At 44.7% G+C, this 16422-nt stretch overlaps 1 protein-coding gene across 1 annotated transcript in view; it reads left to right on the top strand.

Annotated features, from left to right (window-relative positions):
• Positions 1–16422, top strand: part of KIF7 (kinesin family member 7) — a 383648-nt gene that overhangs the window by 251449 nt on the left and 115777 nt on the right. Inside the window, exon 13 of the mRNA XM_069222691.1 lies at positions 9356–9532. Within this exon, the coding sequence (XP_069078792.1) occupies positions 9356–9532 (177 nt within the window). The remainder of the gene's footprint in view (positions 1–9355; positions 9533–16422) is intronic.

Below are 16422 nucleotides of genomic sequence, written 5' to 3' on the forward strand. Positions count from 1 at the left end.
TGCCGTCAGAGGGTCGCCTGAAAACCTACTAGTGGGCTGGCTGACTGGTATCGACCAGGCTCCCACCACAGATGAATTTCTGACCCCTTGGAGGTGAGATCCCCGTGCTCTCAGAGGCCAGAAAACAATGCCTGCTCCAGAGGAGGGTGTTATAACCTCCTCCAGGAGGATAGCTAGCGAATCTGCATACTAAGGCCAGGGACTTCAAAGTCCCTGCCACCTTTAATATGCGATCCTGGCTTCCCCCAGACCTGGGGGATGCTACCCCTTGTACTGAGCCCGATTTGGCACCAGGCAGGAAATTAGCTATGCAAGTAGGCTTGTTGCGCAACAGGCTATTCACACCCCTAAGGTGTGGGCTGCCTGATGTGTGCCATGAAGGAAGGGTTCCACCAACTTGTTTTGTTGGAATTAGGAATTCTGGAACAAGGTTATGCCCACTCCCCACAGGAAGTGGTCATATGGGGGGTGTAGTCACCCCAAGGATAAGTAGCCCATTGGTTACTACTCTACACTCCCCTTAAGGCCCTTAATTCAGTACTTAGATGCTCCCCTGACACCAGGACTTTAGATTCATCTGCCTAAAGAAGGACAAAGAACAGTTCACCAACGCTAGAACTGAGGACCAGCTTGGACTTATGGCACCAAACCCTGCCTACCTGCTGATTTTCTTGCAATTGCCCTGACCTGACTTGTCGTGCAGCTATGCATCTCCCAAAAGCCTCTTAGAGCTTTCAGCACTTCATAAACCAGACACCATCTTCCTTGGAGTGGAGGAGCCCCTTCCCTGTGACCTGCAGGCATCCACTGTGAGGTCCGGTCCACCAATCAGCTTATCACCGGGTCCACTGACGCAGAAGCCACCCAGGAGGAGGTCACCGTGCCCCAGGAGGACAGACCCGTCTTCCCATGAAGTTTGGATATGCCAAGCCCACCTGGAGTCGCTCTGCATCAATACCCAGGATACCGGAGCAGTTGCAAACACCAGGGCTTTATTGTGTCTGTGCCGGACACCACTGCTCCAAATGACGACTTGCACAAGAGAGACAATGGAATCAGCAAGGCTGCCCACGAGAGTGGCCCAACTTTCTGTTTTTCTTTCCCCTCTACAAGCACTGTGAGTGCTGTTGATGCACAGGACCAACCGACCAAAACCTTCTGTACCCGAACGCCCCAGCCCGGATCCAACACTGTCAACTGTGTCCCCTTGCTCCCAGGACCCTCACGAACTGAGCTCCTCGTTGGGAGCTCCCGGACCTCTCCCCAAGTACCCCTCTGCACCCCCCTTTGCCAACCGTGCAGTGAGTTGGGCACCCGACCTATCTAGCACCTCTGCACTGGGTCTCTCCAGGGCAGGTAAAACTGTACTGCATGTGTATATTGTGACCTTGCCCTCCTAGCACCCTACGACCAAAAGGGGACCTCCAAGCTATCTCTGCAAGTACCTGTATACAGTAGTAGTTTCTTCATCAATGAAAAGCATTACAGTGTAAAGCCCATTTGTGTGTAATACTTACCACACTGTGCAAAGTAGTATCTCGAATATTACTTACATTTTTTTGAAGAGTTTAGTGTCCAAAACTAATACAAAAAGTGTTGTACTTTTTTTTAAGATTGGACTCGAGTTTCAGATTGGTCTTGAGTTTCTTCTTGAGTATGTGTCTCACTTACTGACTCTGTGTGTTCAACAAATGCTTAGCACTACCCTCTGATAAGCCCACACTGCTAGCCCACACTACCACTAAGAAAGCATTTAGGTTTATTACTTTAAGCCTCTCTCAACCAATAAGGGTTGCCTGTACTATCTGCATAGTGTACCCCTACATTGGTACACTAGATAAATAGCCAACTTCCTGCATTCCTCCTCTGCTTATCTGAATTCAAACCACTTTATGCACCATTCATACATTATTTCTTAGGTCTGAGTTTAGACAGCACAGCAGCTAAATAGACTTATTGCTGATATTATACATGGGTGGCCATTGGGTCGGCCACTTTTAAACATTGGCTTTCTTTGAAAAGTGTTTTTTAGCCATTGTTTGTAGACTTTGTTAGTCATATCTTGACTCTACTCTCTGGAGTATTCATCTCATTCCATAATACTATTGGCTGTTTGGGTTTATCTGTTTGTCTCCACGCCTTTGCTACATGAAACTGCATGAGGGACTACTTTACAACTATACCCTGCTCTTTCCACTTCTGCTGGCTCCCTCTCAAGGTTTCACTCTCATATGCTAACACTTCCTTTGTTAGCACATTAAAACCAGAACGGTTGCATCGGAAGTGCTTTTTCATATCTGATTTCCTTTAGTTTGACTGCTAGCAAGTTATGGAATGTATGCTGCATCTAATTTGTCAGTCTGCATCAAGGTCATTGTTCTTGGCGTGATAGGTAATGTGCATTTCTATTTATGCACGTTTTTTTTTTCATCTCCTTTGTTTTTAAGCTTCTACTACCCAAGTATCCCTCGACTATTCTTTTGTCAAGTAGCAGTCTATGTCCTGAGAAGTTGACTCCACTAGGAATGGGACTCCTTTTGGTGCTCATTACATATGACTGTTATTCATTTTGAATTATGGTAACCTACCACAGTTAAAATCTTCAGGTGCAAGAAGTGGTATTAGACCAGCAGTGATTATCAGCTTCCGTGGTTGTTGGTGGAAGAGTTGTGGGTCAGTTTGCTTTGGTTATACTCTTCTGGGTTGACAATGCAGAATTTCGAGACTGCTTTATGCTACCATTATCTCATTATTTTAAATTCCACACTGTTTGAAAACACTTTGAAGAAGAAATGTCTTTTAAAATATATATATACATATATATATATGACAGACCTACAACTATGAAACAATTTGCCTAAGCACCTAATGTGAAGTATAACTTGAGAGAAAACAGCAACAGAACAAACAAACCAAAATTCAACGCCTTGAATGAACGTAACTGGGGAGGCCGGTGAGGTCTCAGGGAAGAAAACATTGCCCATCCGCAAAGTAGCACATTTTTTGTGGTTGGAAAAATTCAAGAAAACAATCCATTTTATAGTTAATGTTTAGAAACAAAGAGGAAGATCGAACTGAAAAAAAATGATGTTATTTCAAAATACTAACATTGGATTATCACTATCCATCTTGTTCTGTGGTACTTTGGAGATAGTAAGAAAGCAAATTTTATTCCTTAAGCTTGATCATACTTTTTCTTGGTTTCTCTGAGTGTAATTCCAACAGACAGCATTATGAGATAATGTTCCAGTCTCTTCTAGGAGTCTTGAACCAGTAGACCTAGAGCTAGATTGGCTTTCAATCGTCACCCCCAAACCCTTTCCAGGAGCAACTTTGCTCATTTTCCCAGTCCTGACAAAGTGAAGCCAAAATCTCCGAATAATTTTGAAGGGTAAAAAAAAAAAAACACCACCAGAATGCTCTCTACTAGATGTGTGTGAAAATTCTAAAACTACACAAAAATAAAACAGTTTACTCTGTAACAGTTTGATCATTGCCAGTACTAAAGTAAAGAGTGCTTCTCAAATAACCTATTTCATTGAAGCTATTAACATTTCAGCAAGCTCTCTACAGTGAATGATTATTTTGAACTATAGATAGGACTGGAAAAACCCATCAGTAAATGAGGATAGTGGCCTAAGTGAATAAACCTTACATACCTGGATACAGGTTTGCAGGCATTTGCCCATTTGAACTTTTTACTGTTCATTAACAGTATTAAAAATCTTTTACCTGCTATCAATGTATCTAGGAATAGTCTTATAAGTCCAAAAACATTCAATTGACGTATGCTGCTTACAGCCACACGTCTATGCACTGCCATCTATGCACAGTATATATACCAGATCATATGCCAAGCCTCTCTGCTGTTAGCATTCTACTGTCTAGCTAACCAGTGGTGCTGTCTGAGGTGCTCCTTGTGCCTGCTTGCAGCATGAAGACAACTGTGGAACCTGCTAGAACTTTGAGAGGCAATATTTCAACCCCTTCAACTGCTTCCTACGAATCAGGGCAATTACATCATTTGACTCAAGGAAGCTGAACTTTGCCTTGCAACATTGTAATTTCGCAACTGGTGGCCAAAGAGAGGTCCTGTTCTGTCCTAGTGGTGTTAAAAGTATTGATACTAAACTCAATTGCCATGTTCAGGACCTCCACTCTTCCTCAACTCGGTCATTCATAAGTGGACATCTAAGCCGGGGAAATAGGTAATCTTTGTGTTTATTATATCTTTTAATTGATGGCATTCAAACATATAAAGAACTAGCAATCAAGTATATTGACACATTGTCCACCGCTGGTCAATATATTGGGACTAATTTCCATGAATGCCATGCAGAGTGGCACCCTCCATGATGCAGAGAGTGCATCAAGGCCATACAAAATGCACTGTGCAGATGCTGATAACTTTACATGGGAGCGAAGTTGGTGGTGTGCTGGTTTATGATCTTGTATTCTTGAACCGAGATGGTGAACTGTAGTTCTCCTGCAGCAATACTTGATGGAGAGATATGTTTCTTAGGGGCATGGTGCATATAGTCATTCCAGCGCTTGAAACACCGGCTATCTAGCCAGGTTGATGCCCTTTTGAAACAGACCAAAATCATTTATGCCTCCCTTTTTTAGGAGTCCAAGACAGCAGTCCAATGCCTTTATGGGCTAGCATCTCTGTCGCCTGCTGCTGCAGTCAGGGGACTTGTATTGAAGCTAGTACTCAAATGTTGAGTTCTAAAGCTCAGAATTCAAGGGGATAGCAACCATATGAGATGTCACAGTCTCTTTCCAGGGCAATTTTATTTACTTGAGGTACTTAGCCACGGGGATGATTAGGTTCTTGTAATAAGTTGTAATAGTATAGCATGCAAAAGCTTGAAGAGAGTGGGGGGGCGGATTAAACATTGTTTACATTTTTAACATGTGGGTCTTTAAATGTTTCCAGAAGGATAACAGTTACGTGATCTTGAGTACTATTTCAGTGTCTAGGTCAGGGGTCCCCAACCTTTTCAGTAATAAGAGCTACTTATGTTAATTGAAAATCATCTTGAGCTACTAATATTATTACTGTTGTAATAGTGATGGTATCAGTCAGGAGTACATTAGTGGTCACCATTTGCAAGATGACTGGCAGTGATGACCTCAGTGCATCAGGTGTGGTTGCCAGAAGTAATAAAAGAAAGGCTTTATCAATTAGGAATGCGTCTACATGGGTAAAACATAACTTCGATAGTGGAAATGCCTCTGGTACCAAGTTTTAAATATTAGTACTGTCTTCCGAGCGCCACCTAATCTATCACTCAAATATCTGCTTTAAATATATTTTGGAAATTAGGAGGTCTGAAAATGTGCTTATTTTTGTGTACAATTCACACCGTTGAATTTTGGTCAATGTATATCAATTCAGCCAAGCCTTCTAACTTACTAGGCTTGGCTGAATACAGGAGAGCTACTAATGAATAGCTGAAGAGCAACCAGTAGCTCACAGGCTACTCATTAGAGAAGCCTGGTCTAGGTGCTTGTCACGAAAAGAGCATGATTATTGACTTGTACTATTATTTTTGGGGATTTCCAGTCTAAAGTGAGATTTACTTCTAGTTTCTTGTCGAACTCCAGTAAGGTGTATTTTAAAGTGGTCTTTAACATTCATGCAGTTGGATGCCAAGGTTTAGGATTTGTAAATGATGTACATGTAACTTTGAAGGGACTTTTATCTTCCAAGGGCAGCCAGTGGAACTATATTATGGGGTTTCTACTCCTGATTTACATACCCTTTTAAAAGTATGGAGGATTGCATAGACTAGTTCAGCTAAAACTATATTCTGTGCAGTTGTTAAGCACATTTCATTTATAAGAATTATTTTCCCTTAATTCAGAAGGCAGGCCATCATTGGCTCTACATCCCATTTCAGAAGACTATACAATATATGGATGTGGTTTCTTGTGGTTATTAATTTGCATTTTCTATACTAAAGTGTTTGTGACACAATACCTCAATTCCTTCTACTAAGCCTGTTCAGAGGCAGCTACCTTTTTGCTCCACAGATGGATTCATATTTTGTGTACTTTGATTACTTTGTGATGAAAGCCTTTTTGCTTCATTTCTTCTTTCAAACTGTTTTGGGTTTCCAAATTTACCAGCTGTTACATAGAAGGGGTCTTTTCTACTTAAATATACTAAGCAATCCAAAACAAAGCTTGTTTCCTCGCTCACAATACATCATGGTAATTGTGGCAGTGTGTATCTATTAATGTCTGCAAGTCAAACTTTTCTTAAAAGAAATGCAGTAGCAGTTTTCTTTCCAGTAGCATCCTAAAGCTCAACAATCAGTGCAATTTAAAATGTATTTTATTTGCCACACTCTTTCTTTGTGGTCTTTCTTTGTGGTCTTGAGTGAATCATGCTTTGAAAGACCTTAGAAGGAAAACCTCCCTTCCCCTGCCTATCTCTCATGTCGAGTACCTTGTTCCTGAGTGTAAAGAAATGGCTCCCTGTTGCAGTTACCCCCCACTTTTTGCCTGATACTGATGCTGACTTGACTGAGAAGTGTGCTGGGACCCTGCTAACCAGGCCCCAGCACCAGTGTTCTTTCACCTAAAATGTACCATTGATCCCACAATTGGCACACCCTGGCATCCAGATAAGTCCCTTGTAACTGGTACCTCTGGTACCAAGGGCCCTGATGCCAGGGAAGGTCTCTAAGGGCTGCAGCATGTATTATGCCACCCTAGAGACCCCTCACTCAGCACAGACACACTGCTTACAAGCCTGTGTGTGCTAGTGAGAACAAAATGAGTAAGTCGACATGGCACTCCCCTCAGGGTGCCATGCCAGCCTCTCACTGCCTATGCAGTATAGGTAAGACACCCCTCTAGCAGGCCTTACAGCCCTAAGGCAGGGTGCACTGTACCATAGGTGAGGGTACCAGTGCATGAGCACTGTGCCCCTACAGTGTCTAAGCAAAACCTTAGACATTGTAAGTGCAGGGTAGCCATAAGAGTATATGGTCTGGGAGTCTGTTTTACACGAACTCCACAGCACCATAATGGCTACACTGAAAACTGGGAAGTTTGGTATCAAACTTCTCAGCACAATAAATGCACACTGATGCCAGTGTACATTTTATTGCAAAATACACCCCAGAGGGCACCTTAGAGGTGCCCCCTGAAACTTAACCGACTGTCTGTGTAGGCTGACTAGTTCCAGCAGCCTGCCACACTAGAGACGTGTTGCTGGCCCCATGGGGAGAGTGCCTTTGTCACCTTGAGGCCAGTAACAAAGCCTGCACTGGGTGGAGATGCTAACACCTCCCCCAGGCAGGAGCTGTAACACCTGGCGGTGAGCCTCAAAGGCTCACCCCTTTGTCACAGCCCAGCAGGGTACTCCAGCTTAGTGGAGTTGCCCGCCCCCTCCGGCCACGGCCCCCACTTTTGGCAGCAAGGCTGGAGGGAACAAAGAAAGCAACAAGGAGGAGTCACTGGCCAGTCAGGACAGCCCCTAAGGTGTCCTGAGCTGAGGTGACTCTAACTTTTAGAAATCCTCCATCTTGCAGATGGAGGATTCCCCCAATAGGGTTAGGATTGTGACCCCCTCCCCTTGGGAGGAGGCACAAAGAGGGTGTACCCACCCTCAGGGCTAGTAGCCATTGGCTACTAACCCCCCAGACCTAAACACGCCCTTAAATTTAGTATTTAAGGGCTACCCTGAACCCTAGAAAATTAGATTCCTGCAACTACAAGAAGAAGGACTGCCTAGCTGAAAACCCCTGCAGAGGAAGACCAGAAGACAACAACTGCCTTGGCTCCAGAAACTCACCGGCCTGTCTCCTGCCTTCCAAAGAACTCTGCTCCAGCGACGCCTTCCAAAGGGACCAGCGACCTCTGAATCCTCTGAGGACTGCCCTGCTTCGACGACGACAAGAAACTCCCGAGGACAGCGGACCTGCTCCAAAAAGACTGCAACTTTGTTTCAAGAAGCAGCTTTAAAGAACCCTGCAACTCCCCGCAAGACGCGTGAGACTTGCAACACTGCACCCGGCGACCCCGACTCGGCTGGTGGAGAACCAACACCTCAGGGAGGACCCCCGGACTACTCTACGACTGTGAGTACCAAAACCTGTCCCCCCTGAGCCCCCACAGCGCCGCCTGCAGAGGGAATCCCGAGGCTTCCCCTGACCGCGACTCTCTGAAACCTAAGTCCCGACGCCTGGAAAAGACCCTGCACCCGCAGCCCCCAGGACCTGAAGGACCGGACTTTCACTGCAGAAGTGACCCCCAGGAGTCCCTCTCCCTTGTCCAAGTGGAGGTTTCCCCGAGGAAGCCCCCCCTTGCCTGCCTGCAGCGCTAAAGAGATCCCTTGATCTCTCATAGACTAACATTGAAAACCCGACGCTTGTTTCTACACTGCACCCGGCCGCCCCCGCGCTGCTGAGGGTGAAATTTCTGTGTGGGCTTGTGTCCCCCCCCGGTGCCCTACAAAACCCCCCTGGTCTGCCCTCCGAAGACGCGGGTACTTACCTGCAAGCAGACCGGAACCGGGGCACCCCCTTCTCTCCATTATAGCCTATGCGTTTTGGGCACCACTTTGAACTCTGCACCTGACCGGCCCTGAGCTGCTGGTGTGGTAACTTTGGGGATGCTCTGAACCCCCAACGGTGGGCTACCTTGGACCAAGAACTGAACCCTGTAAGTGTCTTACTTACCTGGTAAAACTAACAAAAACTTACCTCCCCCAGGAACTGTGAAAATTGCACTGTGTCCACTTTTAAAGTAGCTATTTGTGAATAACTTGAAAAGTATACATGCAATTGAAATGATTCAAAGTTCCTAATGTACTTACCTGCAATTCCTTTCAAACAAGATATTACATGTTAAATTTGAACCTGTGGTTCTTAAAATAAACTAGGAAAATATATTTTTCTATAACAAAACCTATTGGCTGGATTTGTCTCTGAGTGTGTGTACCTCATTTATTGTCTATGTGTATGTACAACAAATGCTTAACACTACTCCTTGGATAAGCCTACTGCTCGACCACACTACCACAAAATAGAGCATTAGTATTATCTATTTTTACCACTATTTTACCTCTAAGGGGAACCCTTGGACTCTGTGCATGCTATTCCTTACTTTGAAATAGCACATACAGAGCCAACTTCCTACACTGAGGTGTTAGCGTTGCACATCTAAGGGTCTTATTCAAGACTGGGTACAATCTGTGTTAGAAGTGCTCCATTTACTACATCTCATAAATGTTTCCATAATGTATCTTCAAACACCTTTGCAACTTTTGGACGACTACTCAAAAAACAATTGTGGTTTCATTTATCTATCTTTGGTGTTCCCATCATTGTCTTATCAGAAAATTGAAGAACAGAAAAAGTGGCTCGACTTGGAGATGGATAAAGTTCTTGATCAACGCAGAGCTTTGGATGAACTAGAGGAGGAGCTCCGAAAGCGGGAAGGCATATTGGAGAAAAGAGAGGCACTTTTGGAGGAAAAAAATACCTTGGAAAGTAAGAGGCTTCGTTCAAGCCAGGTGAGTTATTTTAGCAGCATAGAGATGAGATCATGAATGAGCACAGTATTATCATCAACACGGAGCAAAATCTTGTGTCTGCGTCAGTATGTCTCTCAAGCACTCAGCGTTTCAACCACATAACTCTGATCCTAACCCCCCTCCAGGGTCTCCTCATTAATTCAAATCTACCTTAATCTACACAGAGTCACATGGAAGCCCTTCTTATTACTTGGCTGACAAATATTCAGGCCAGAGATTACTGCATAGCACTGAAGCGCTGCACCTATAAACCATTCAGAAAAAAACAACTCACTGTCCTAGTTTTATCATCCTACCTCGCATAGGATTACATTCCCTCCTTTCTAAACTTTACCATTTTCATTCTCAACAGACTTTCAACAAGCATTTGCAATGCAATAGGTCTTGCATTTGCTTGAGTTAGAGCTATTGGCTTTGTAAGTTTATAGCTGTATTTTTCTTGCCATATAAATTGCTCAACCATGCCTTATAATTTGGTTGTTTCCTGCCACATAATTGCAGTGGCCCTACATATAACTAAAGCACTACAGTACCTTCTTCTGTACTGACGTCACTTCCTGTGTCACTTAATGCCAATCACACGTTATTCATGAAAATGAGTCCCGCACTATTTTCAGAACTTGTCCGAAAGATGTGAAAGAGGGATACTGCTCCCAGAATGCAGTAGCTTATTCAAGGCAAATCCAGGACTGGAAACAGTGTGTCTGCGGTTTGCATGGAGTCATCTAATAACATTACAGATTACTTAAAATGACGTCTGTTTACTCTGGTTCTAACAGGAGAGGAATTGATTGAAATGATTGTAGCAACGTGTTGCTTAACATTTCCAGAATAAGGTTCCTCGCTTTCACACACACAGTGTCACAAGGAAATTCTGAATAATGAAAAATATATACCGGTTTGTGAAGTTTTTCCACCAGTAGATGGTGCCAGAAATTGCATTTTGTTTTGTACTCCTGCACTTACAATTTCACAAGAGCAAGTTGCTGTGCTCGTTTAAGTGGAATGGAAACAAAAAAACACACCTATATATTGTTAAACGAAAATAATGGATCTAAAAAAAAGAATGAAAGACGATACCTCTGCCAGAGGGAATAACGAAGAGTTACTGAAATCTACGGTGGTTATGCGTTATTTGTAAAGAGTTTGCGACATGATGCCTAATCCATCTCTCAAGCAGTCAAAACCTAAACCAGACGGGAGTAGGTAGGCGGGCCATCCCACACCGTAACAGGAGGAAGTGTGACATACAGGGAGTGCAGAATTATTAGGCAAATGAGTATTTTGACCACATCATCCTCTTTATGCATGTTGTCTTACTCCAAGCTGTATAGGCTCGAAAGCCTACTACCAATTAAGCATATTAGGTGATGTGCATCTCTATAATGAGAAGGGGTGTGGTCTAATGACATCAACACCCTATATCAGGTGTGCATAATTATTAGGCAACTTCCTTTCCTTTGGCAAAATGGGTCAAAAGAAGGACTTGACAGGCTCAGAAAAGTCAAAAATAGTGAGATATCTTGCAGAGGGATGCAGCACTCTTAAAATTGCAAAGCTTCTGAAGCGTGATCATCGAACAATCAAGCGTTTCATTCAAAATAGTCAACAGGGTCGCAAGAAGCGTGTGGAAAAACCAAGGCGCAAAATAACTGCCCATGAACTGAGAAAAGTCAAGCGTGCAGCTGCCACGATGCCACTTGCCACCAGTTTGGCCATATTTCAGAGCTGCAACATCACAAGGTGTGCAATACTCAGAGACATGGCCAAGGTAAGAAAGGCTGAAAGACGACCACCACTGAACAAGACACACAAGCTGAAACGTCAAGACTGGGCCAAGAAATATCTCAAGACTGATTTTTCTAAGGTTTTATGGACTGATGAAATGAGAGTGAGTCTTGATGGGCCAGATGGATGGGCCCGTGGCTGGATTGGTAAAGGGCAGAGAGCTCCAGTCCGACTCAGACGCCAGCAAGGTGGAGGTGGAGGTGGAGTACTGGTTTGGGCTGGTATCATCAAAGATGAGCTTGTGGGGCCTTTTCGGGTTGAGGATGGAGTCAAGCTCAACTCCCAGTCCTACTGCCTGTTCCTGGAAGACACCTTCTTCAATCAGTGGTACAGGAAGAAGTCTGCATCCTTCAAGAAAAACATGATTTTCATGCAGGACAATGCTCCATCACACGCGTCCAAGTACTCCACAGCGTGGCTGGCAAGAAAGGGTATAAAAGAAGGAAATCTAATGACATGGCCTCCTTGTTCACCTGATCTGAACCCCATTGAGAACCTGTGGTCCATCATCAAATGTGAGATTTACAAGGAGGGAAAACAGTACACCTCTCTGAACAGTGTCTGGGAGGCTGTGGTTGCTGCTGCACGCAATGTTGATGGTGAACAGATCAAAACACTGACAGAATCCATGGATGGCAGGCTTTTGAGTGTCCTTGCAAAGAAAGGTGGCTATATTGGTCACTGATTTGTTTTTGTTTTGTTTTTGAATGTCAGAAATGTATATTTGTGAATGTTGAGATGTTATATTGGTTTCACTGGTAATAATAAATAATTGAAATGGGTATATATTTTTTTTTGTTAAGTTGCCTAATAATTATGCACAGTAATAGTCACCTGCACACACAGATATCCCCCTAACATAGCTAAAACTAAAAACAAACTAAAAACTACTTCCAAAAATATTCAGCTTTGATATTAATGAGTTTTTTGGGTTCATTGAGAACATGGTTGTTGTTCAATAATAAAATTAATCCTCAAAAATACAACTTGCCTAATAATTCTGCACTCCCTGTAGTGTGATGGGCAACAAAAATGTTCGCTTAGTGAAATCTCCTGGGCTGGAACTTAGCACTCAAAAGGAGGGACATTCAGCACAATGTACCTATAAAAGTGGTGCATTTAATAGAAGCACAACAAAGAACAAATGGCAAGAGTGGGCTCAGTTAAAAGCCCATATTGAATACAGCACTGTCTGCTGCCAAAGCGTGACCTAAAAATAGACCTTAAATTGCAGCCACTAAATCCATATCCTTCCTCATGAAGATGTCTGGTGGTTCCCTGAGCCATAGCTGCATACCTGTTTTTTATCTGTACTTTCTCTTATCACTTATTTTTTTTAGGTCTCCTCTACAGGCAACTCCAGCTGTTAATACGCAGACCTGTTGTTTCCATTATAGTTAGTGGGCATGCTCATGATTGGATGGCTTTGTTGTCTGCCTAAGATGTATGCTCCGGATTAGGTGGCTTTCTTCCCTGTCCTAAGTATGGGGCAAGGTCCAAGGCTACACCAACAGGTCACCCCTAGTGGCACTGAGCGTCCTGGTGCAGAGGCTTGATACAGCATCACATGCTCAATGTTATACAATGGGGATCCGTCTGGTTAAGAAGCGGTTGGGTCTGGGAGGGCAGTCGGGCTGAACCAGCAAGTGGGCTCAGCTCTTCCCATGCTTGGGGACATGAGGACACCTTAGGTCCTCTTCTCCACAGCCAGGGGCAACGGGTGCAGAGTTATCTTGAGGCATTGGGTTTTTGTCACCAGAAGCATTCGCTGTTGAGAGGCCTGCAAACAGATGCTGCAGGTAGCGTCTGTGTGTCCACAGTGGGCAAGTCCAAGGTGGGCTTTGTCTCTTGAGGGCCAGGTGGCCACGCTTGCATCATTGGCCCACTTCAGCTTGGGCTAGGCAGCACAGGTGTAGTGGTGCTTTCGGGTCTCAGTTTTTGGCAGTCTTTAGACCTCTCACGTCTCTTGAGGTATCTGCAGGGTGCAGGGAAGTAGCTCTGCTGCTCCACCAAAGTTCCTGGGTCTTTGTTGAAGGCAGGCAGTTCTCCTGGCTTTCGGAGGCATGACGGCTTGCAGAACGAGATGACTTTGGTGCAATTCGGCAGAAACAGCAGGCAGGCCGTCAGTGCTTGTGCCAAGTCAGATGCTTCTTCCTTAGACTTTGCTCTTGGAGCTTCTGAGTGTCCTTCTTCTTCATAGGTCATCAGGAATCTGACTAAATCAGAGAGCTAATAAGTTTAGGAGTGTTTAGGGGAGTAGGCAGTGGGCTACTTACCCCTGGGGTCACTGCGCCCCCTATATGACAACTTCATGTGGGAAGTGGGTATAACCCTGTCCCAGAGTACCTAGTTCTGCTACCACCAATATGGCAGACGTTTACATTTTATTTCCACATCAAGCAGCTCACCTGTGCACCCTAAGTGACCTTAGAGTGGATATGCCTTCCTGACTACTAATTTTCCCTGCTTGTCAGGTGCCTAATGGCCCATGGGGCAGGGAGATCTGCATCACCCTTCTGAGGGAAGCCAGATCTGCTCCTTTGAGGCCCCCTGCCTTGGAATTCTGATTTGCAGGTCATCCTGTTGGGAAGGGTGTGTTACCACCCCTTCCAGTGCAGGCTTTGTTCCTGACCACCCAAGAGCATAGGCTCTCACCCTTTGGGGGTCAGAAACCTGTCTGTTGCTGGCAGGCTAGTTTAAACTAGCCAGCCAGCACACAGGTAGATGGTAAGTTTTTCATGGGGAACCTCTAAGGTGCCCTCTGGGTGCATTTACTGAAAAAATCCATCACTGGAATCAGTGAGGGTTTATTAATACAAGATGTTTGATTCCACACATCCTTATTTTTAGTGAAACCATTGTGTAGGTGAGGAACTTGTATTGACCAGTGACCACCATATGCAGTTTAAAATGGCTTCCCTGATCAATTACTCTAGGAATCGATGAAGACATAGCAGGGACATATCTAATCTTGCAGATATGTCCACACATGTAATATAAGGCACCATGCTTTAGGGCTGTAAGGCCTGCTGTAGGGGTGATTTACATATATTGCATGCAGTGTTAGGGGACATGGCATGTGATATTTTTACTTTTAGCTGCACTAAGACGTGGCATGCATGTGGCAGTCAGTATGAGTTTTGTGCTGGGTCCCTTAGAATGGCACAAGCTGTGCTGCAGCTCTAACCCTCCACTGGACTACTGCACCCAAAACCCAGATTCCTACAACTATAAACTTGAAAAAGACTCAAACCCTAACATTTTGAGGGAGAAATTAAACATCTGGGAAGCGAAAAGGTGAAATCTGCCAATGTGTACAAATACCTTGGAGTACTGCTTAATCCCAGTGGAAGGTTCGCAGCCCAAAAGGAAAGGCAAAGCACTTTCATTTGGTTCAGGTTCACTGCAGAGGAAGATGAAGGGTTCTTTGCTTTCTCCAGTCTTGCAGGTGGCACATGACAAATTTCCCCCACATTGACTTACGGGAGCGACACCCTGAGGAGCCAGGACAACACAGTTCCAAAATTTTCAAGTCCATTTTTTACTTCCTGGTGCATACGTCCTCTGCCTAAATTAGATTGGAGTTCGGCTTGATAACACAAACGTTGGGTAGGAAGGCAGCTTTTGTGAACTGCTGTCAAGACCTTAAACTCTCAAAGGAGGGCTCTCTGGACCACTATCTTTGGCTGGAAATACAGGGGAGGGATCCTCCTACAAAGGTCACTCCCCACTCTCGGGCTTTCATCTTCTTCAACCTCAAACTTGAGCTGTAACAAGCTGAGAATAATAACTAAAGTGAACACCAAACCACTGTCCCTTTTGGAAGACAAGCAGTCGCTTGCAAGAAGGAGTCATGGGTGTCTAACACCCAGAACCTATACAAATGTATCCCCGCAATACTATTTAGCAGTACCTTACAGTAATTACATAAAAGAAGAGTTTTTAAGGTACAGACTGGGGAAACGTCCTATGTTAAAATATTACAAACACACACACCTTCTCCCCCCACCTTCCACCCCCCCCCCACCCACCTCCCCTTGAGAAGAAAGGAAGGCAGGGAACTTTGCAGACAAGCAACAGAGGCTATCATTCATGTGCTGTGTCTTTTCAAAGCCACCTTAGATGATTGCCAGAAACTCCTATGCAAAGACTTCATCAAGAGAGGGATAAGATTATGTAGCGAGACAGTTATTGTGTGCTTCAACCCTAAGTATATAAGACTGAACTGCACGCTAGTAAAATTGCCCAGGATAGTGGAGAAAAGTGTATTGGCCATATTACCTAGGGCCTGGGGTATTGAAGGCCTATGGGCTGCAGCACGAATTGTGCCACCCTGAGGGACCCCTCATCAAGCACATGGCTGGCTTCCATTGCATGCTGTGTGTCCTAGTGCAGACAAAAGTGAAAAGATGACATGGCACCCAGCCTGTGTGCCCTCTCCCTAACACTGCATGCAATATATGTTAGTCACCCCTCTAGCAGGCCTTACATCCCTACGGCAGGGTGCATTACATTACATGCAAGGGCATAGCTGCATGAGCAGATATGCCCCTGCTATGTCTTTGTCAATTCTCAGACATAGTAATTGACCAGGGAAACCATTTTAAATGCATGTGCGAGACAGTGGTCATTACAAGTTCCCAAGCTACACAATGGCTTCACTGAAGATAGGGATGTTTGTCATCAAACATCTCGTATTGGTGAACCCATACTGATGCCAGTGTAACTCCCCCTCCTTCAAGACCTCCAGTGAACAGCGAACCTGTTTTCCAAAAGCCTCCAAAGACGGGACCCTGAAGCCTCTTCAACCACCAAAAGCCAACACCTGAAGTCACCAGTGCACCTGCCGTCTTCGACCCGAGATGAAGTGGACCACTGGTGCCAACAAGGTTCCCCAGCTCTCCTGAGCTCGAGTCCTCTGTGGTTTCACCCCTCCTGAACTCCCTGATGACACCTGCAGCTTCAGACCACAGGACCCCTCAACCGCGAGTGCTCCTGGACACAGGAACCCTACACCAAATAACACCTCTGCACCCTGGCCCATGGCGAAAAAGACCAAAGGTACACCTACATCACCAAGC

The sequence above is a fragment of the Pleurodeles waltl genome, chromosome 3_1, assembly GCF_031143425.1.
Source record: "Pleurodeles waltl isolate 20211129_DDA chromosome 3_1, aPleWal1.hap1.20221129, whole genome shotgun sequence".
In the NCBI taxonomy this organism is placed as follows: Eukaryota; Metazoa; Chordata; class Amphibia; order Caudata; family Salamandridae; genus Pleurodeles; species Pleurodeles waltl.